General features: G+C 41.8%; 1 protein-coding gene across 2 annotated transcripts in view; it reads left to right on the forward strand.

Annotated features, from left to right (window-relative positions):
• Positions 1-23,924, forward strand: part of KCNK12 (potassium two pore domain channel subfamily K member 12) — a 307,031-nt gene that overhangs the window by 252,377 nt on the left and 30,730 nt on the right. The window contains exon 3 of one of the 2 annotated variants that reach the window (XM_063918700.1): positions 5,222-6,113. In XM_063918700.1, coding sequence (XP_063774770.1) covers positions 5,222-6,113 — 892 coding nt within the window. Of the gene's footprint in view, positions 1-5,221; positions 6,842-23,924 lie in introns of those variants that run through there. The other variant, XM_063918701.1, reaches the window with a different exon arrangement.

The raw sequence follows: 23,924 nt of genomic DNA on the forward strand, positions 1-23,924 counted from the left end.
CGGCGCCGGTATACTGAGTGCCGGGAGCCCGACCGCCGGCATACAGAAGACCACCCTTGGGCAGAGCCTGGTGCAGCTATTATGTCATGTCAGTTATTTAGTTTAAGTATAATTATAGTGACTAATTAATGATAGCGATTAATAATACCACGCCAGGTAATATTTAAATGTATTCCATCATTAATGTATTCCATCATCATCAATGTATTCCATGATGAATGTACTGCTGCACCTATTATAATGCATACATACATACTTCAATAGGTGCAGCTGCTCCATTGTGAAATGTTCTAGGGGATGCAAGGCATTTTGGGTATGTGTTCCACGTTTGGGAACGCAAGGTACATTAATTTTGACAGCTTCTTCAGCTTTGTCTAGCCACGCTGTCACTTCCCGTTCCGATTTGGGTGTGTTCCACGTGATGGAATGCATGTCATTTCTGGTACAGCACCACGATTCTGTTATTAGCGGTGATTTTGGGCTGAATAAAGGTGGTAAGCGAGTCCTGCGAGGCTGTATCTAATAGACACACAGTTGTAACCATAATTTTGCACTTTTTAGGTATATTAACCTGTTTTTTGGCACTTTCAATCTGCGTTCCAGTCAGTGAAATGCAGGCACTACCTGGCGAGCGTTTTGATGAATTAATGGTACTATATATACAGTAGGTGCGCCTGAGCCATTTGTGTTTATGGTCCTGTGGCTTCCAGTCATGATTTTTGATGCTGTCTTGAAAAAGGTACTTTAAGGACCGCAACGTCGACTTACTATGGTTTTGCTGCATTTGTGACACAATGCATATATCTGCATGCTATTGGTGAGTGCCCATCTTTCTACATTTGGATATCTCTTTGAACATTTGCCTTTATTGGAGCACCTCCCTTGCTGTTGATTATTATACACACACACACACATCTGTATATTGCAAGAGCGGATATAATATGTCTGGAGTGCATATCATAATACATATAATAATACTGCTACTGTACCTTATATTCTGGCTCCCTCTCCACAAGCACTTTCTATGACCTCATCCACTGTTCAATTTACTGTGCGAGCTAGGGACAACCCTCCTCTAACTAACATATTCCTTTGCTCTTCACCAATGTCCCCTCAAAGAGGCCCCCACCTCCTCCTCTCTCTATGCCCTCTGGGTGACTTTGGGCTCAGTGGCAAACGCAGGATTTGCATGGGGGGGTTTCCAGAACTGGGCGGAGCCAATCACGGGGGTGTGGACTGAGGGGACCCAGTATATGCTGGGTCCGTAAAACTAGTGTGTCTGTGTGTGTGTATGTGTATATATATATATATATACATACACACACACATACATATACACATATACATAGCATATTAAACATGCATACATATACATATACATATGTACACACATACAGTACACATGCATTCATGTGTGTGTGTGTGTGTGTGTGTGTGTGTGTGTGTGTGTGTGTGTATATATACATGTGTATATATGTATGCACATGGATATACATGTACTATAATTAAAATAAAGTAAACTTTTATTGCACTTACAAGTGCCACCAGGAAGACAGCAGTCTGCAGAGGACGCTAGACAGCCATTAATAATACTCATGCAGCTCTAAATAATTTTTTTTTTTTTTTTTTTTAGTGGAGGGGGGTTTCTGGGTGCTCGGAAACCCCCCCTGGGTGCGCCACTGGGGCTACATTATTAGGAGCATTACAAAATGCCAGTATTGACATGTGCCCTTACCATAAATCTGCAACTGTGTATTAATGCCACACCTGTGCTTTTCCTTTATTTGGGTACATCAATATTATTCTGAATATACAAAACCAATACCCTATGTATCCTCTTGGCAAATATTGTACTATTTATTTATATGTTTGGCAGAAATAAATGAATATATGCTATACCTGTCTGTATAGGTGTTGACATTTAACAATGTGCAGCTTGTCACGTAATATCTGGGCAGCACATTTGCATTGAGGTGCCCCGCAGTCACTTGCTGTGAGAGAACCTTCTGAGGTACTTCTGGGTAGCACTGTCTCATGTAGCAGAATAACTATAAAGCATGGTAGTTTTAGAGATATTTCTGGAGGTAAGCAAGTGCTGAGATAATTTAGAAACTTAAGGATGTCTCTAAATGTGCGAACAGGTAAATCCGGTATTTAAAGATCTAATGCAAGTAACAAACATACTGGACACTGAGGACGCCACTGAAATGGACCCTGAGGCGGATAAACGCATTTGTGGAATAGGAGAGTCGCTGTGGGACAGGAGAATACTCCCCACTGTTGCAGTAAATACTGTATATCTGTGTTTCACAATTTGCACATACCGGCCAGTGAACTGTTTAATCATATGGCCCAGTAGTGCTAAGGGGAAGGAGGAATTGGAGCCCAGCTATTAGGCTGACACCTGGCTAAATAGCTGTTTGCCTTTACAGCACTAAGGAGAAGGTACTATATTGAGTGCTTTGCAAAGTGCACTCTAAATCCTGGCTGAACTCTTTACTGCTCTATGTGTGGCTAATACATTATACCAACAGTGCTTTAAGCAACTTTTTGTGGGAATAATTGCATATTGAACTAAAAGTGCTTTACCAACCCATTGCTGCAATATACACTGCTCAAAAAAATAAAGGGAACACTAAAATAACACATCCTAGATCTGAATGAATGAATGAAATATTCTTATTAAATACTTTGTTCTTTACATAGTTGATTGTGCTGACAACAAAATCACACAAAAATTATCAATGGAAATCAAATTTATTAACCCATGGAGGTCTGGATTTGGAGTCACACTCAAAATTAAAGTGGAAAAACACACTACAGGCTGATCCAACTTTGATGGAATATCCTTAAAACAAGTCAAAATGAGGCTCAGTAGTGTGTGTGGCCTCCATGTGCCTGTATGACCTCCCTACAACGCCTGGTCATGCTCCTGATGAGGTGGCGGATGGTCTCCTGAGGGATCTCCTCCCAGACCTGGACTAAAGCATCCGCCAACTCTTGGACAGTCTGTGGTGCAACGTTGCGTTGGTGGATGGAGCGAGACATGATGTCCCAGATGTGCTCAATTGGATTCAGGTCTGGGGAACGGGCAGGCCAGTCCATAGCATCAATGCCTTCATCTTGCAGGAACTGCTGACACACTCCAGCCACATGAGGTCTAGCACTGTCTTGCATTAGGAGGAACCCAGGGCCAACCACACAAGCATATGGTCTCACAAGGGATCTGAGGATCTCATCTCGGTACCTAATGGCAGTCAGGCTACCTCTGGTGAGCACATGGAGGGCTGTGCGGCCCCCCAAAGAAATGCCACCCCACACCATTACTAACCCACTGCCAAATCGGTCATGCTGGAGGATGTTGCAGGCAGCAGAACGTTCTCCTTGGCATCTCCAGACTCTGTCACATGTGCTGAGTGAGAACCTGCTTTCATCTGTGAATAGCACAGGGCGCCAGTGGTGAATTTGTTCTCTGGTAAATGCCAAACGTCCTGCACGGTGTTGGGCTGTAAGCACAACCCACACCTGTGGACGTCGGGCCCTCGTACCACCCTCATGGAGTTTGTTTCTGATCGTTTGAGTAGACACATGCACATTTGTGGCTTGCTGGAGGTCATTTTGCAGGGCTCTGGCAGTGCTCCTCCTGTTCCTCCTTGCACAAAGGCGGAGGTAGCGGTCTTGCTGCTGGGTTGTTGCCCTCCTACGGCCTCCTCCACGTCTCCTGATGTACTGGCCTGTCTCCTAGTAGCGCCTCCATGCTCTGGACACTACGCTGACAGACACAGCAAACCTTCTTGCCACAGCTCGCATTGATGTGCCATCCTGGATAAGCTGCACTACCTGAGCCACTAGTGTGGTTTGTAGACTCTACCACTAGAGTGAAAGCACCGCCAGCTTTAAAAAGTGATCAAAACATCAGCCAGAAAGCATAGGAGCTGAGAAGTGGTCTGTGGTCACCACCTGCAGAACAACTCCTTTATTGGGGGTGTCTTGCTAATTGCCTATAATTTCCACCTGTTGTCTATTCCATTTGCACAACAGCATGTGAAATTGATTGTCAATCAGTGTTGCTTCCTAAGTGTACAGTTTGATTTCACAGAAGTGTGATTGACTTGGAGTTACATTGTGTTGTTTAAGAGTTCCCTCTATTTTTTTGAGCAGTGTATTTGGACACTTTAACCATTGATTGATTTTTTTATCTATCTATTGGACATAACAACAGAGGATCACTTAAGTATATTAATGTGGTCCGGAATATTGCATTATATCTAGTGGCAGCCTCATTAGGATTAAGGTTTTAGCTGTGTTTTACGAACCTTGTGCTAATTGCTATTTAACCTATTATAAGTATTATGGTTATGTATTAACTGTCTTTTATTTTGTGATACTGGCCGGTAGCTATATGTTTGTTTTTTTAATTTATGTGATATCTATATAAAGATATATATTTTTACCAAAGTGAGAAGCGCAGTCTCACTCTGTTTATATATGTCTCTAAAGTACTTGCAAAAGAAGCTTTTAGAGAAGGGCATAGCAAGGAAAGCTTATCTCAGAGGCATTAAGAAGATGTTGAGTGGAAACAGGACACAGTAAATTGTAACTGAATCCCCGTTGATACAACACTTTGAACACATTACAGATTTACTAAGTGGTGGAAAGAATGGAGAAGTGAGCAAGCGGAGAAGTTGCCCATGGCAACCTATCAGCTGCTCTATATCATTTTATAGTAAATGTTACTTCAATGCTTATTGGATGCCATGGCCAACTTCTCCACTGGCTCACTTCTCCACACTTTTCACTGCTTTGTACATCTCTCCCTAAGCTTTAGGGTTAGGGCTATACTACAGTTGAAAAATGTTATGTGAACAGTCCAACTGTCAACATGCACAGTAATGACATTATGACCCTGTGTGTCAACATGTCCTATGCCGACATAAAATCTGAATGTCGCCATACTTTTGTCAACATTCAAAATGTCAACAGTTTGAATGTCGACATCTTGTACCACACCTCCAAGTGGTCGTGGGTTTTATTAGAATAATCTGTAACTTTGAACCATGACAGGTTAAAATGTAAAGATCAGGGTTACAGCAAGGCAGACTCAAAAAAGAGCTGAATACATTTAATTGATAAAGATAAATGAGTTCTTGAATCCATCCTTGAAAACGTAACACAACTTTCACTGATTTCTAACACATCATTATTTCTTCTCTTCTTTTAGGTTTCGGAATGACCACACCAGTCACTGTCGCAGGAAAGGTGTTTCTCATCTTCTATGGTCTCTTTGGATGTGCTGGAACCATATTGTTCTTCAACTTATTTCTGGAAAGGATAATATCCCTTTTGGCATTTGTTATGAAAGCATGTCATGAAAGACGACTACGGAGGAATGGGCTTCTACCCCCAACTGTCCGCAGAGGGTCGTCCATCTCTGAAGTTGACAGCCTTGTTGGGTGGAAGCCATCAGTCTACCACGTCATGCTAATTTTGGGTATTTTTGCTATTACCCTCTCTTGCTGTGCATCAGCCATGTACACCCCAGTGGAAGGGTGGAATTATGTTGACTCCTTGTATTATTGTTTTGTTACCTTTAGCACCATTGGATTTGGAGATTTGGTAAGCAGCCAAAACGCAGAGTACGAATATCAGGGATTATACAGGTTTGGAAATTTCATGTTTATACTATTGGGAGTTTGTTGCATTTACTCACTTTTTAACGTCATATCGATTGTAATCAAGCAAGTTTTAAACTGGATTCTAAAAAAATGTAGGTGCAGATGCTGTAATAAGTGCCATAAGACTAACACCCGCTTGGGGCGTCGCAATGCCATCACCCCTGGAGCTCGCTTTCGCAGGAATCAACTATCGATGGAGAATGATGGGAATTATGACAGTGACACGGAAGGCAGGAGATTATCAGGGGAGATGATCTCAATGAAAGACCTCACGGCCTCCAATAAAGTGTCTCTTGCCATATTGCAAAAACAGTTATCTGAAACAGCCAATGGTTACCCTAGAACTGTTTGCATCAATACAAGACAGAATGGCTTCTCAGGAGGAGTTGGAGCTTTAGCCATCATGAATAATAGGTTGGCAGAAACAAGTGATTCTAGGTAGAGTCTTTCGAAATTTCTAAAATTTTCGGTATATTTTTTTAAATAAAAGCTGTCAAATGTCACAGTAAATTTCCTGGAAATCAGCAGACCCAGCCGCACATTCTATTTGCATTTAAATTATTTCGCCCATTCCATTGTCATCTACACACATCTCATGTATACAAGGAAAACAGTTATTTTAATATTCTCAGGCAAACGTCATATGTTTACGTCTATTACCTAAATTGACTGTGAGAAGATGGGGGGAAAATGAGTTTGCTCTGTTTTTAAAGTCTTTGTCATATCCTACTGAAGCCTCTTCTTATAAGACTCGGCTATTTTGCTGGTGTTCAAGCACGGGCGATACAAAAAATAGATTAAAAAAAAAGCTCTGTCTTGTTTTGGGAAGGATTGTGGCAAAAAAATGAGGCTTTGTTTGCACATTCGTACCATGAAGCCATAGATGAAAAAAAAAAAAACAAGAAAAACACATATAAATTGAATTATGATGGTTGCAATTTTATCTCAAAACAATTATTTTATACATATATTATATTTTAGGGTTATTAAATTTTTCTCAGTTTCAAAATAAATTAATAAAATAAAATGAAGCCATCTCTGCCTTTGTGAAATTCTAGAGAGTTTTGAAAAAACCTGGGATAAAATACAGCACTTGGGAAAGTAGTGCCAACCTGCATTTCATTCAACTGTTGAGTGAATTCAAATAATCGTGAATTGACTTCTATGAATTCCTAGACTAAGGGGTGAAGAAGCCAGAGGTGCGGGAGTTTGTGCAAGAATGCCTGTATTTTTAAAGTGGCAATTATTTACAAAGAAATGATTGCTGCTTTAAAAACAGGGCTTTCTCGCACAAACTCACGCGCCTCCGTTTTTTTGCACCTTATTACATTTATCCCTTAAAGATGGATTTGTAGCAAGACACACAAATGAGGTACCTGTTGGTGGATAGCGAACAAGAGTGTCTCATCCATATCAATTCCATACTTTTCTTTATTAGACAACCCATTTGCTGCTAACTAATGCATACTTACCATTCAACGACATTGATTTTGCCATCGTCTTTGCTTATTGAACCTTCATGTAATTTATATTTTTCTACTATTCACATTTGGGGAGATGTAGATGTGCCTTAACTCCTGGCATTGAGTATTTAAACCCAGTCATATTCTTACATAGCCCCAACAGTCCCATTTAAAATCACAATAAAATTTTTGGGGTGCAAAAGCGGAACAGTTTATCGAAGCAAGCCTCTTTACTTGCAGCCTGGTAAGTTAAGGTATACACCTATTTTGGACTAATCTTTTATTCTTGTTGTACTATAAGGTCTTAATACAACACTCGTATTTCAAATTCCCATATGTTTGGTACTGCCCAGATTACAAAGCTCTTTTTTTTTAAATATTATTTTCTCATCAAATTGTATTTATTCAGCAATTTGTGCCATTCCTCAGCACAACCTACAGTAATGTAATAGCAAATAAAATCTTTACATTTATTTTTTTCATTTTACACATAAATTATATGATAAGGGTTTGCAAGTACAAGCTGCTTCTACTTAACAGTAAAACAAGAGGTTGAGTGAATTATTTTATGGCAATTAGAGATGTAAGACTACAGAATTTGGGTAGTCCCTTTCAGATTTCCACATCTGGACACGTCCTTATTCACCAGTTGTTTTTTGTAATATTGCTCAAGTTCAAGCAGGATGGAAACTATTGCTGAACACACTTTTTCAAGTTTACCCTTGGGGTTAAGTATCTTGGCTTGATTGGGCCATTCCAAGAAATAGATTTGTGGGGGGTTTTGCCACTGCAGTGTGGATTATGCTGTATACTTTGGGACATTGTGATGCTGGGATACAAAAATCCCTTCAAGTACTAAACCTCCTGCAGAAGGCAGGAGAGTTTACTCCTTGTTTAGATCTACCCAGTTTTACCTTTATTTTGGCAGAGAAGCTTTTCTATAACATTACTAAACTGAGGATCTGTTTAGTGGTGGCCCTACAGCATTGTTACTGATGCATTTTGCTTTGAAATAACCCACAATTTAATCGGTCAAAAATGCATCAGTTACTCTACTTTGGGTGGACTCATCTTTAAAACAGCCTCCACTTAAACATTGCACACTTGCAACAAGCATGGATACTGTTCTTGTGATATCATGCAGTGTTGGGCTTACTACAAACGTAGCACTTGCAATCAAGCCATAAAGGTCACTCTTGGTCTCATCAGACCATAAGTTCTTCCACATTTGTTTTTGTTGGCAAACTCTGTTTTAACTTTCACTTGAGTTTCTTCAACAATGGTTTTATTTTTTATGTTCTCCAGAATTGACATAGGGGGTAATTCTGAGTTGATCGCAGCAGCAAGTTTGTTAGCAATTGGGCAAAACCATGTGCGCTGCAGGGGAGGCAGATATAACATGTGCAGAGAGAGAGTTAGATTTGGGTGTGGTGTGTTCAATCTGCAATCTAAATTGCAGTGTAAAAATAAAGCAGCCAGTATTTACCCTGCACAGAAACAAAATTTAGATTTCAGTTTGAACTCACCACACCCAAATCTAACTCTCTCTGCACATGTTATATCTGCCCCCCCCCCTGCAGTGCACATGGTTTTGCCCAACTGCTAAAAAATGTCCTGCTGCGATCAACTTGGAATTACCCCCATAGTCTTCTTAGTAGCTTCTTTAAATTGCACCCTTCTCTTACAGATGGGAGGATATCCTGTTCCAGAGCAATTCAAAGCTGTGCCAAATTTGTTTTCCATTTCTTCATGATGAACCTGACAGCTCTCTAGGAGATGTTAAAACCCTTTCAATTCTGTTTACATCCTTTCTTTGATTGGTATTTTTCAATAACCTTTTCTTGTGTTTGCTTTGATAGTTCTTTAATCTTAATAATTAAGCTCTTATAAAATGCACTAAACAACTGTGAGACATCTGACAGGCCACTTTAAATCAATTGAAAACACTTTAATAGTAAACAGATGGACTTGAGCAATTAATTACATGACCTCCAAAGAAAACTGATTGCTCCATGGTTTATTTATTTGAATACTAATGCAATCAATTATCATATGTTTTATGTTTGTAATTAAGAAAAAGCTTTACAATCTTTTTTTATATGACATAGCAGAGTATTTTGTGTTGACCATTGGTACAAACTTACAGATAAATCCATTTTGATGATATAAGCATTAAAAATAAATGTCAAAGAGGATGAATAGCTTCTATAGCCAGTATAAGTAATGTACTGTAAGTTCTGATGTCATCACTTATTATCGGTGTGTACTGTCATTACTGTAGTAAGCTATTTTCATGAAAAATTGTGTTACTTATTGTAAGCTATATATGGAATAATGAACTCAGAACTTTAAATTATATGGCTACTACTGAAACTGGTATAAAAACCCCTGGCCTCCAACTGGGATGTGGTCAGGATTCTAGCAGTCGGAATCCCAATGGTCAAAATCCCAACACAGGAATTCCGATGCATCCCTGAAGCGGGTATGAGGGTTTTGGTTGGTGATAGGCACTAGGGGGAGGGTTTAGGCTGCAGTGGGAGTGGCAATTATGGTTAGGCTGTAGAGGGTGTGGGTTACAGTTAGGGGTAGGATTTAAAGGTTAAATACTTATACGGAAGCCAATGGCATTCTCATCATCAGGATTCTGCTGTCAGGATTCCGACCGTCCGGATCCCGACTGCTGGGATTTCAAACAGCAGCTTCAACCTCGTTCTTTTATGTGATCACAAAACTCTTCAGAGTCTAGTAGCTATAGAATTTACACTAGGGAGTACATTATGACACATACTGTATCACCAGTGTCGGATTGGGGCATGTAGGGCCCACCGGGGGAATGCAGTGGTAGGGGCCCATGTTTAGGGGTGTGGTCAGTCTGCAGAGGGGGTGGGGTCTGCAACCTCATTGGTCTGACTAACCATTAGAGAGTGCAACATCTGGGCCCCTTCATTAAATTCAGCTGCTGCATGCATGATAATGTACCAGATTAATAACAGCAATGCACTGTAGAAAATACACCATAGTCCAACATAAGGTAACGTGTATAATGTATAATACAAGTGCACAATCTGGAACCTGATCCTTAGAGCAGGAGGTGGGCCTCCAGGCAGTGGGGCCCACCGGCGGTTTTCCCTGTACCTCTGTGGGCCAGTCCAAGCCTGTCTATCATCATGAGATAAAGCACTGACCAGAAGGTGATTTAGAATACATGTGGAACTTCTGTAACATATAATGCATTTTAGAGGAATACGGCACAACTGTGAATTGTTTTATATCATGTTGTACATTAGCTACATCACAAAAAAAAAGCTATTCTTTCAATGAGTTAGTAAAGAAACATTTTAAAAAAGAAAGTTATTGGAGGAAATCTACAGTATATAGAAGCTTTAAAACTTCCATTACTCAGTATATTACATTTTCAATATTCAGATCCAGATTTCCCAATGTTATTGAATTCAGCTGTCTTACAGGTTTGTTGTGCAAAATGCAAAGAGCACCTTTCAAAAGTGCTCCTATCGTTCACACGCATTCAGCAAATAGTCCCTATGGTTATTTAAGGAAATTAAGTCAACTGAGAACTAGGTTGATCCTTTTGCCCCACATGTCCCCATGACTTGGATACTGCAGCTCTGTATGGCCAATGATGAGCCTCTGTGCATTGCATCATGGCAACCAACCCCTCTCACGTGATGTGCAGTGGGGGGCAGGGGCATGATGACCGGTATCGCAACTGCCACTTGGATACTGTGGCAATTATGCTCCTTATATTCTAATAGATATATGATCTAAGGGGGGTATTTGCTAACAAAGCACAGACAGGCAAGTGTGCAGTAACCCATAAATCACTAATTTAGCATAAGTTTTGCACAGTGCAACCAAACTCCACAGCCGCTTTCCCAGGAACGGTTTATTGTAATTATTTCACAATTTTAGGCAATAAGAAATTATGCTTTTTGAGGACTACTTCCACCAATGATCAGTGCAGTCCTATATACTTACATACATTGAATAGACAATAGGTGTATGTAGCATAATGTGATGCATACTGGGGGTCATTCCGAGTTGATCGCATGTAGCAACTTCTGCTGCTCGTGCGATCAACTAATCGCCGCCTATGGGGCAAGGCTGCGAACGCCCTGCAGCTGCTTACCCTGTGCGATGGATTTAGCGATGCGGGTCCCGGAATTGACATCAGACAACCGCCCTCAAAACGCCTGGACACGGCTGCATTCACTGGATCACTCCCAGAAAATGGTTAGTTGACACCCCGGAACGCCTTCCACCTGTCACTGCTCTTCTTCTTTCGTTGTTATTCCTGTTGTTGCCACTGGGCAACAACGTGCGTGCACATTGCGGCCGGCGCACATGCGCAGAACCGACCCGTTCGCACCACTGCGACAAACAGCAGCATGTGAAAGAGTCGGAATGACCCCCACTGTACATACTCATTGTTTATACAAAGTCATCCTAGACAGGACAGCAGGTTCTGATTATTGCCGATTACCTCCTACAGACCACGCATGGCTTGTCACTAGGCATTGTTCTGTACTTGTCAGCCCAGTCTCTTCATTTTACAACACAACGCTGTAATTAATTTTGCATGAATAACAATTTCCAGTGCAGCTGGCGGAAAAAAAAAATATGTTTCTAGGAAAAATGTTTTATCATTGCTACAAAGTAAAAGTGTATTTGTTCCGTTTATTAAACCAGTACTACATACAACTGAAATATATCTCTTTATAATAGGATAATCTTAATTATTGTATGTGGTGTCACTTCAGCCTAATCTCTGCTTTTATTGGTTGAGAGCCGTCATGAGAATTTCTCCCAAAATTGGATGGTGCTGTACTACATGTACTGCAGGCAGGGATGGACTGGGGGGCCGAAATCGGCCCTGAAATGTGCGTGCACGCCAGGGGCGCGTGGAGGCGCACGGCACTAAAGACGGGGGCATGCCACAAGTCAGGGAGGCGTGGACTCAGACGCGGGAGCGTGCCGCGAGTCAGGGGGGTGTGAACTAGCGGCATGCCTCCATTTCTATGGAGACGGGAGAGGAGGCAGAGGAGCAGCCAGACCAGAGAGCCGGAGGCTGTGCTGCGCATGGCCTTCCCAGCTATCTGGGGGACCGGACCGGAGTAGTAAAGTCCACATTGGCATGGTTTTGCCTTATACATGATTGTCGCTTTAAAAAAATGTCCAAGTTGCACCTCCGGTCAACTCGGACTTCATTATATCCGGTGCATAGTGTTTCCCCCTGTGATCACTTTGAGGAGCACTGCCAGAAGAGGCGAATGTGTGATTCATAAATGTTACAAAACTTTTATCCAGGAAGCACAATGTTCCAAACAGTATACATACAGCAGTGGCACACGCAGAGGGGGTTTCCAAGTACCTGGAACCCCCCCCCCCCCCTGATGAGCTGAATCTTCTCTTTTTGAGACGTAGAGACAGCTGTCTTCGTCTCAGTTAAAAGCCGCGACCGAGAGCTGCTGCGGCAGCAGAGAGCTACAGTAGCTCTCTGCTGTAGAATGGCCGGAGGGGGGAGCTGCTGGCTGCGCATGCTCAGCCACAGCAGCTCCTTCCGTCCCCAAACTGCTGCCCGTCTGCTCCCAGCCCCTGGTTGAACCCTATGTACAGTATGTATGTGAATATTTATTTGTAGTGATGTATGTGTGTGTGTGTGTGTGTGTGTGTGTGTGTGTGTGTGTGTGTGTGTGTGTTTGTGTATGTGTGTTTGTGTATATATGTATGAATATATATGTGTGTATATATATATATATATATATATATATACATATACACACACACACACACACACACACACACAAAGAAAACCCCCCTCACTAAATCCTGCGTTTGCCTCTGATACAGTACTAGATCCCATTAAGTGTACTAGGAGAAAAATATAAATTAGGAACACATGCTACCTACATCTTGTGTGATATAGAAACAAATAAAGTATGCATAAAAAATTCTGCTGCAACATATATTACACCTTATTTATTTTTTTACTTTGAGCTTTCATAGATGTATAGCAACGGTCGCTGAGCAACCGCTAAATGATTTTTTGACTAAATAGAGCCATCCAGACAATAAGGGAAGTACATAACTGTAATAATATTTTCAAAAATACAATATTCTGTAAAAAAAATTATATTATTATTGTCCCATTTTAATTGATATATTAAATCAGGGCTTGACATTTTTTTTTCAAAAATCTAGGAGTCGGGATGAAATTGTAGGAGCCAGACCACCGTCCCAAAAAACAAAACAAACAACTGTCGAGCCCTACATTCTGTGCCACGGTATGCCAGTCACTGCAATAAATTCCACTTCATCTGTAAATGTTACAGTTACTCCTACCACGTTGACATCATCATGGTACTCACAATTACCAAAGTGAGTGGTGACATCAAGTTTCCAAATCAATGGATAAGAATCTGAAAACAAATGGAAACATTCTATTTATTAATTCCAAGTTAATGGCTTTTGTCGTCTGAAACTCAAACTGCTACTCCTATTTCCATACCTACACCCAATGCTTAATTTGTAAAGGAAGAATTAATTGCAACACAAAAAAAAATTTGAGTTCCAGAAATAAACCCAAATGTAATAATCCGCAATTTGCGGGCACAGCATGATTCTGGCGAGATACAGTAGCCACTAGTTCAGCGATTTTCAATCTTTTTAAACTCGCGGCTCACTAACAAGATTTCAGAATGCCAAGGCACACCATCAGTTTTTTTTAATGAAATATATAATGATAAATGTCAACATATATTAAATGCACTGGCCCCCACAGTAATAAAATAAATACACTTGCCCCTACACATTTTCCCCCACAGCATTTAAACACACTGTCCCCACATTAATTACACACATTGTGACCCCACATTAATAAAACAAACGCACTGGCCCCCACAGTAATGACACACATTGGCCCCCACAGTAATGACATACATTGGCCCCACAGTAATTACACAAATTGACCCCCATAGTAATGACACACATTGTCCCCACAGTAATGACACACATTGACCACACAGAAATGACACACATTGGCCCCCATAGTAATGACACACATTGACCCCACAGTACTGACACACATTGGCCCCCATAGTAATGACACACATTGACCCCACAGTAATCACACACATTGCCCCCACAGTAATGAAACACATTGACTCCCACAGCCCCGCACCGTAGGCACGACTTCATGATGTCACAGGTTTAGGGGCGGGGCACAGGGAACACTGCATCCCTGTTATGGCGCTGATTTTTATTGTCATTAAACTGACTTACACAATAAAAATAAAATGTCAAAAAAAACAGAAGGGAAAAAGATTACAATAAAAAAACAAAGCAAAATGATCAACAATAAAACTAAAACTCCGGGTGGGATGTAATGAAGTCTGAGTTCAGCGGCCGTGCGGGATGCCGACCGATCTTGGACTTTTTTTAAAGGGGGCAATCATGTACAAGGCTAAACCATGCCAAAACAAATGTCTGCGTTTGGCCGGCTTCCTGCACAGCCGCTGAAATCAGACTTCATTACATCCCGCCCTCTATGTATATTGGATATATATTATAATGTTAAAATTAGCTGTAACAATATCCAGAGAGAGAGAGAGAGAGAGAGAGAGAGAGATGGGAAGTTGCAACAAACATATCGGGGTAATGTAACAGCCTGAGAGTTACAGGCAGCTGCAAGATTTCAACGATTTAGCCTCTAGATTTAAAGTAGCAATATTTAAAAAAGGCAAAACCATGTTGCTCTGGCATTTTAAATCATTGCCTCTTTAAATCTAGCAGCTAACTCTCAGCTGCCTGCAAGCTGTTACAGTTACCCAGAGCCGGATTAAGGGCCTCATGGGCCTGGGGCTGAAAATGTTCAAAGGCCTATTACGAGAAGCAGAGGGGTATGACCAATGCTATGTGGGTATGGCCAGTGCCATGAAGACATGTATGCCCCCGTAAACTAACAGCCCCAATGTCTCCCTAAATATGTAAAAGTACAAAAAATTGCAAAATTTTGTATAAGAAATAGAAATATAATTTAATGTTTATGATTTATGGCCGACCGTGTAGTCCACTACGCGGCTGGTGGCTGGTGATCCTCATGCTGTCATGATGATGGGCCTGCTTTTATGTGGAGGCCTGGAGCTGTAGCTCCATCTGCCCCATTGTTAATCTGGCCCTGCAGTTACCCCATAGATAGCGTAGGCCCATACAAAAAAAACATTTGGAGATGGGAAGGAAATTCCAGGATGTAAAGACTGATCCTACAAACTGTTGGGCAACAATTTAGCACCGGAATTTTGTTAACTAGAAATACAGTATGTGTACGGCTAAATTAGATTTCTTTTACGTCTCATATCCAAACATTTATTTTGACCTTTTCTAATTATTACATTTTTGTAAATGCAGACAAGTCTCCCTTTTTCTGCCTTTAAATGATTCATATGGTCATTTACTGTCTCTGATAAGTTATCAAACACCTTACTTTAACCCTGATACAGTGACGTCAACTTTTTTCAAATCATTTCATGCTATGCCATAATCTCCAAGCTGCAGTTTGCACAAGAGGAGAATGTACATAACAACGTATGGCTAGAGCACACTGGGGAAGTATATTCTAGCTATCGGTAATGAGCATATAGGTTATAGAAGGTTCACGTGTCCATATTTCTAACATATCATCAGGAGGTGGATGTGTTAAGTGCTTCTGATTAGTGATCTAGAAGGGAAAATCAGTTAGCAGACGCTCTTGTAATTAAGTTATATTTTTACAGATGTTTAAATATTTGAAATGTAAAAGTAACCTTTCAAAAAAATGTTTAATGGCCAATGTACAAATATGTTAGTAGCATTCATAATGCCATTTATGATTTGTGCATGAATACACAACAAAACAAACTGTCATTAAGATTCGCTATTCTTCAGGACCGGTTTAGAACTATCCTCCCACGCAAAAAAAATAATAATAATTAGAAATTACCTTTTCTTTTTTTTCTCTTTTTTCAGAACAAGCACTTTGTAAAGGAAAACTTAAGTCTCCTATCACGTTTTACTCACATTCACCATCCACCCAACTACATGGACCATGTACTGTAGGCCCACTCACTGACCCCCACAGTTCTGTGGAAATGAAAATGCTGATGGTCACATTATATATTTTCCTGGCTGCATGGATGAAGGCAGTGTTGCCGAGGGGGGTGGGGGGGGGGGGGGTCACCAGTTACCCAGGCCCAGGTCTGATGAAGAGGCCCAGGTCTTCCAAAATGTAGTCCACATGGAACGTTAAGTATGAAAAAGGTCAGAAAATGGGGAAAAAAAGGTGAAAAACTCATGTCAACCTTTTTCCATGTTGACCTAGTACGTATCGACCTAATGACCATGTCGACCTAGTGACCATGTTGACCTAATGCATGTCGACCAATATTGGTCGACCTAATGACTGTCGACCTAAGTCTTGTCGACCAAATGACCGTAAGCCCTTGCGGGCACGGTGGTTCGCTGCACTCGCCACAGGTTCTTTTCCCACTCTATGGGTGTCGTGGATACCAATGAGTGGGAATAGTCCCTGATGGTCGGCATGCCGACAGGCGGGCTGTTAACTGTTCGGGATCTCGGCGTCGGTATAGTGACCGCTGGTCACATAACCGCACCCCTCTGCAAGGTTGCAATGAGAATCTGCTGTTCATTGCAACCTTGCCAACACATTTACTCATTTTAGAGGGGACATAGGGCCTAATTCATGTTTATATGCAAATACAAATGCAATTGAAATTGCAATTTTCTCGGCTACGGAACTGCTTATGTTAGCAAATGAGATTGCCACCCAGAAATTAAAAGAGACGCCCCCTGAAGTCATCGCAGACTCATTCGCAGCTGTCTACACATTCACAGCTACACACAAAAATGAGGAACGTCAGAGTTAAGGGTAGCGCCATGGCTACACAGACTGGACACAGAAGAAGCAGCACAGGCACCATGTTTTAGCACATACAAGCTTACAGCTGATGGTAGATTCTGTACATGCCCCCGAAAACCGCCATGACACACCTGCATTTTGCCCACCACTCTCCGTAAAGTTCCCGTTGACACCTCCAAACTGCCACTTCCTGTCAATCGCTTTGAGATATAGTCCTTATTGTGAGTGAGATTATAGCAGCACCCTCATACGGGTGGTCTTCTGTTTGCCGGCGGTCAGCCTCCCGGCGCTCAGTATACCGGCGCCGGGAGCCCGACAGCCGGCATACCGACAATTATTTTCCCTCGTGGGGGTCCACGACCCCCATAGAGGGAGAATAAAATAGTGTGGCGCGCGTAGCGCGCCACCGTGCCCGTAGCGTGGCGAGCGCAGCGAGCCCGCAAGGGGCTCATTTGCGCTCGCCAAGCTGTCGGTAAGCCGGCGGTCGGGCTCCCGGCGCCGGGATGCTGGTCGCCGGGAGCCCGACCGCCGGCCAGCCGTAGTGAACCCCCCTCATACATGCGCAGTTTTGCCAATAATTGCTTCTTTGCGTGATAATCGACCATTGCCTAAAAAAACAAACATGAATTAGGGCCCAATGTCCTTAACTGTTTGCAAATTGCTGCCAGATTTAGTGCTGGGTATTTTGGGGACTTTGTCAGGGTCTGATGATGTACTTCGTTTTGGTTTATTTGCCTGTTTTTGTATGTTTTTTGAAGTTTTAGCGTAGATTTGAAAGACTGATGCCCTTATTTATCAATGAGTGGTAAATATCACTGTGAGTGATAAATTGCACCAGTCAATCAGCTCCCAGCTGTCATTTTTCAAACAAAGGGGTCTATTTACTAAGCCTTGGACGGAGATAAAGTACCAGCCAATTGGCTAATAACTGCCATGCCACGGGCTGTGTTTAAAAAATGACAGTTAAGAGCTGATTGGCTGGTACTTTGTCTCCGTCCAATTTATCTCCATCCAAGGTTTAGTTAAGAGACCCCACAGTCTGTAACATGGCGGTTAGGAGCTGATTGGCTTGGTGCAATTTATCACTCACAGTGAAATTTATCACTCATTCATAAATAAGGGCAAAAGTTTGAAGAGGTGAGAGGGCATTCAATAGAAAGTCTCAACAAGACATTCACCAATGCCGGCCAACGTAGATGGTAAAAGATCAGGAGAGCATAAATACATTTAGGTGACAGTTGTGTAGATATTATGCTGAAATTTCCCCAAGAGCAGCTTCATAGAGATGAGCAAAAAGTTATGAACTCTGGAGGAAAGTTTGCATAGTAGGAGGAGAACCAGGATAGGCCAGTTTCCCAAAGAGCTTGATTGAACTTAAAAACCCCATGCATAGCAATCATAAAAAAACTATTTGCAGATTCTGAGAATTTTTGTCCCAGATTTAAAGATTTCTTAATCCACCAATCTGCAATCCATACAATCCAAATATTTTTCAGAGATTTCCAGATCATTTTCAGAAAATACATATCTCCAGTATTGAAAGGCTAATCAATTTAGTAGAAATGATCAGCAAATCTGCTGATTGTTACAATACACTAGCAATCTAGAGCCTCAATTGATCTGTGAAATCCGACATGTTGGACAACCTGATTTAACAATCCCAATCGATTTTTGGTCTGAATCTGCAATCCATGAACCCCATACAGTGCATATTTATTTACACACTCGTCTGTAAAACACCAAATTGCCCCAATTTATTGCAGATGTATGGAGGCCTTTTGATGTGTGTGGTTACCAGTTTCAAAGATCAGAAGGAAGAATCAATATGCTCAAACCGAGTATTGTTCTTTGAATTTATGAGCGATCAATTAATTGACCACCTTAGAAAGTCATGTCTCTGTGGAGTATTGCACATGTAATGGACCCTACACATTAGGCGACCTGCCGCTGAGCTGCCCGACGGCCGATACGGGTGGGGCGGCTGGGGGGGGGGGGAGGTGACGGGGGGGAGTGAAGTTTCTTCACTCCCTCCTTCACCCAGCTCCATATGCATGTATGCTAATATGGACGAGATTGACCATATTGGCCTGCATGCATAAGCGACCAGTGCGTACACACTGACCGATATGAACGAGTTCTCGTTCATTAATGAACGAGAACGTTCATATCGATCACTGTTATCGGCCAGTGTGTAGGGCCCTTAAGACTGAATACAGTAGGTTGTGTGGGGAAAAGAAGTTTGTGATTGCAGGTAATATTCTTATGAAGTTTCAAGGGTCATAGGAGATGAGTGATAGGATGATATTCTGAGAGAGCCTTCAGTCAAAATTGTTATGCTAATTATTATTTTTTCTTCAAAAATGGTAGCAATAAGCATGTGCTTGACTAATGGTGACAATATACCACTGGACTGCTAGTGGTAACTGGTGTGAATTGAGGATGAGATGAACACAGGAGACTGACTGCTTTGGGAGTATATAGGAAAGAAAGAACAGTCATTGGTGTGATAGGCAAAGGAGATTGTAAAGGATGGAATAAAGCTATAATGCAAGTGTGGATGAATTTAGCAGATTACTACTGAGTATCATTTCATACCAGTTCTTGATAATTTTGTCCTTCAGGTAGGAAAGTCATTGATGGTGGAGAGAAGAGGAGGTGTAGGGGGGTTGAGAATAGAGATGTGCACCGGAAATTTTTCGGGTTTTGTGTTTTGGTTTTGGATTCGGACGCATTTTGTCAAAACCTCCCTGAAAATTTTTGTCGGATTCGGGTGTGTTTTGGATTCGGGTGTTTTTTTTTCAAAAACCCCTCAAAAACAGCTTAAATCATAGAATTTGGGGGTCATTTTGATCCTATAGTATTGTTAACCTCAATAACCACAATTTCCACTCATTTCCAGTCTATTCTGAACACCTCACAATACTATTTTTAGTCCAAAAATTTGCACCAAGGTCGCTGGATGACTAAGCTAAGCGACCAAAGAGGGCGGCACAAACACCTGGCCCATCTAGGAGTGGCACTGCAGTGTCAGACAGGATGGCACTTTAAAAAATTGGCCTCAAACAGCACATGATGCAAAGAAAAGAGAAAAAGAGGTGCACTGTGGTCGCTGGACGGCTACGCTAAGCGACACAAACACCTCAATATCACAGGAATTATTCATTCTAATCAATGGTATTATTGGTCCAAATCACAGGAAGAAAATGACAAAATCACTGGAATTATTTGTTCTAATCAATGGTATTATTGGTCCAAATCACTGTAAGAAAATGACAAAATCACTGGAATTATTCGTTCTAATCAATGGTATTATTGGTCCAAATCACTGTAAGAAAATGACAAAATCACTGGAATTATTCATTCTAATCAATGGTATTATTGGTCCAAATCACTGGAAGAAAATGACAAAATCACTGGAATTATTCGTTCTAATCAATGGTATTATTGGTCCAAATCACTGGAAGAAAATGACAAAATCACTGGAATTATTCGTAAACATTTGTAGAAAGTCGCTGCTTTCTGATTACAGAAATGCTCAGATATTCCTGCAAATCCATAATCCCTTCCCAGAGGAAAAAGAAATTGAGAAACCGTTGTTTGAGAACGTTTGTTCTCTTTCCCTTACAAAGGAACAAACCACTTTCCAAGAAGACTGACGTTTTTGGGATTATGGAGACATAATGTTTTTGAATATAAATCCTAAAGCAGGTGGTGTATTAGAGCAAAAGAGTGCAAGAGACTAGCCATGCAGTTTCTGAAATATTATGACAAAATGTTACTGTACAGTATTTCATAAGCACTCATTCCTAACTCTGATAAGTACTGTTTGGTATACTGTATCTGGCTTCCATGAGGAAGTTGTCCATTATTTCAGCTTCCATTGACCTTTTTAAAGACGGTAGAAGTTATTGATTCTTTTTTTTTATTTTTATTTTCCCCTATTTTTAATTTTCTCCTGCATAGCCCAGTAAAATGTTGCAATGTTAAGTATTGACTTGTGCCTTCTGGGGGTCCACTTCTTTACCAAACCCAGCCAAATCTCATCCTAACCCTCTGTTCCACGTTCTCTATGTACCCCATCTGTGTCACCCATGTCTGTCTACCCATCCCCTTTAGATTGTAAGCTCTCACGAGCAGGACCCTCTTCCCTCATGTGCTTATCCTTTGTCTTTAATAATCTTCAACTGTACCACATCCAGCGGTCTTCTGCCACCAGATACTTATTACAGTGTCATCTGCTGATGTAACTGTGTATTTACCCTGTACTTGTCCTATACTGTCATCAACTGTAAGTTGCTGTTTTCCGGTTTGATTATTTATGTACTCTTCAATTGGGCGCTGCAGAACCCTTGTGGCGCCATATAAATAAAGGATAATAATAATAATAATATAGGGTGTATAATCCCCAGGTGTATCTCACACATTGAACAGTATATAGGGTGTATAATCCCCAGGTGTATCTCACACATCGCTCAGTACAGATTACAGGATGTATAATCACCAGGTGTATAACACACGTCGCACAGTACAGTATACATACTGGTCACAACAATGCAGCAGATATTGAGCACTGATCAGGATACTAGAAGTGACACAGAGCTGCAAGATACAACAATGGCCTACTGTACTGTACTATATATGTATACTGCTGGTCACCAAAATGCTGCACTGTCCTACTATATACTGCTCACAATAATGCAGCACAGATATGGAATGGATATGGAATGGATACTTGCAGTGACACAGAGCTGCAATATACAGAAATGGCCTACTGTACTGTACAACTATATACTGTTGGTCACCAAAATGCTGCACTGTAATACTATATATACTGCTCACAAAAATGCAGCACAGATATGGAATGGATACTTGCAGTGACACAGAGCTGCAAGATACAGCAATAGCCTACTGTACAACTATATACTGTTGGTCACCAAAATGCTGCACTGTAATACTATATATACTGCTCACAATAATGCAGCACAGATATGGAATGGATACTTGCAGTGACACAGAGCTGCAAGATACAGCAATGGCCTACTGTACTGTACTATATATGTATACTGCTGGTCACCAAAATGCTGCACTGTCCTACTATATACTGCTCACAATAATGCAGCACAGATATGGAATGGATACTTGCAGTGACACAGAGCTGCAAGATACTACAGCAATGGCCTAATGTACTGTACAACTATATACTGTTGGTCACCAAAATGCTGCACTGTCCTACTATATACTGCTCACAATAATGCAGCACAGATGTGGAATGGATACTTGCAGTGACACAGAGCTGCAAGATTCAGAAATGGCCTACTGTACTGTACTACTATTATACTGGTGGTCCCCAGTCCCCACAATAAAGCACACTGAGCAGAGATATTTGCAGCACACTGAGCACAGATATGGAGCGTTTTCAGGCAGAGAACGTAGATATTTTCAGCACACTGAGCACAGATATTTGCAGCACACTGAGCACAGATATGGAGCGTTTTCAGGCAGAAAGTAGATATTTGCAGCACACTGAGCACAGATATTTGCAGCACACTGAGCACAGATATTCGCAGCACACCGAGCACAGATTACGGAGCTTTTCAGGGACAGAACGCAGCAACGTCCTCTCCGTTCAATGTCCAATGCATGAGTGAAAATGGCGGCGACGCGCGGCTCTTTATACAGAATACGAATCTTGCGAGAATCCGACAGCGGTATGATGACGTTCGGGCACGTTCGGGTTAACCGAGCAAGGCGGGAAGATTCGAGGCTGCTTCGGAACCGTGTAAAATAGGTGAAGTTCGGGGGGGTTCGTATCTCGGAGAACCGAACCCGCTCATCTCTAGTTGAGACGAGATAAAATGTGGCACTGTCCAGAGCATTTCAGTATGGGTGGTAGGAGGCAGTACATTTGCAGAAGTCATGAGAAGTACAAGACTTTCATCATTGACATTGTACTGTGGGGGTCATTCCGAGTTGATCGCTCGCTAGCTACTTTTTGCAGCTGTGCAAACTCATAGTCACTGCCCACTATTTTTGCTTTGCAAGTGTGCGAACGTCTGTGCAGCCGAGCGCTACAAAAATAGTTTGTGCAGTTTCTGAGTAGTTCTGAATTTACTCAGCCGCTGCGATCACTTCAGCCTGCTCGGTCCCGGAATTGACGTCAGACACTCGCCCTGCAAACGCTTGGTCATGCCAGCGCTTTTCCAACCACTCCCTGATAATGGTCAGCTGACACCCATAAACACCCTCTTCCTATCAATCTCCTCGCGATCGGCTGTGCAAATGGATTCTACGTTAAATCTATCGCCCAGCACCGATCCGCTGTGTACCCGTACAACGCGCCTGCGCATTGCGGTGCATACGCATGCGCAGTAGTGACCTGATCGCTGTGCTGCGAAAAACGGCAGCGTGCGATCAGGTCGGAATGACCCCATGTGTCTCTAAATACAACTTTTATTTTTGTGCGTATAGTCGATGATGAGAAGAAAGAGCAGCTGGAGCCATTTGATTTAGGGCTTTTGCAGTGTTGTCATAAAAATGTGGGACTGCCAGACCAGGACATGTGGAAGTATGATGTTGTAGAGAGGTGGCAAGATGTTGAAAAGTAATAGAACTGAGACTTCTGGGAGGTATGCGAAGGCTTGGTTGAGTTACAGTGCAAATAAGATGATGTGGTGGAGGAAAGCTTGCAAGTGACCAGGTAAAGGGATGGTAGAAAGCAATAAGCTAAACAAAGTAATGGAAAAGAACAATGGGGGTCATTCCGAGTTGATCGCTCGCTAGCAGTTTTTAGCAGCCGTGCAAACGCATTGCCGCCGTCCACTAGGGAGTGTATTTTAGCTTTGCAGAAGTACGAAC

This window comes from Pseudophryne corroboree, chromosome 4 (assembly GCF_028390025.1).
Source record: "Pseudophryne corroboree isolate aPseCor3 chromosome 4, aPseCor3.hap2, whole genome shotgun sequence".
In the NCBI taxonomy this organism is placed as follows: Eukaryota; Metazoa; Chordata; class Amphibia; order Anura; family Myobatrachidae; genus Pseudophryne; species Pseudophryne corroboree.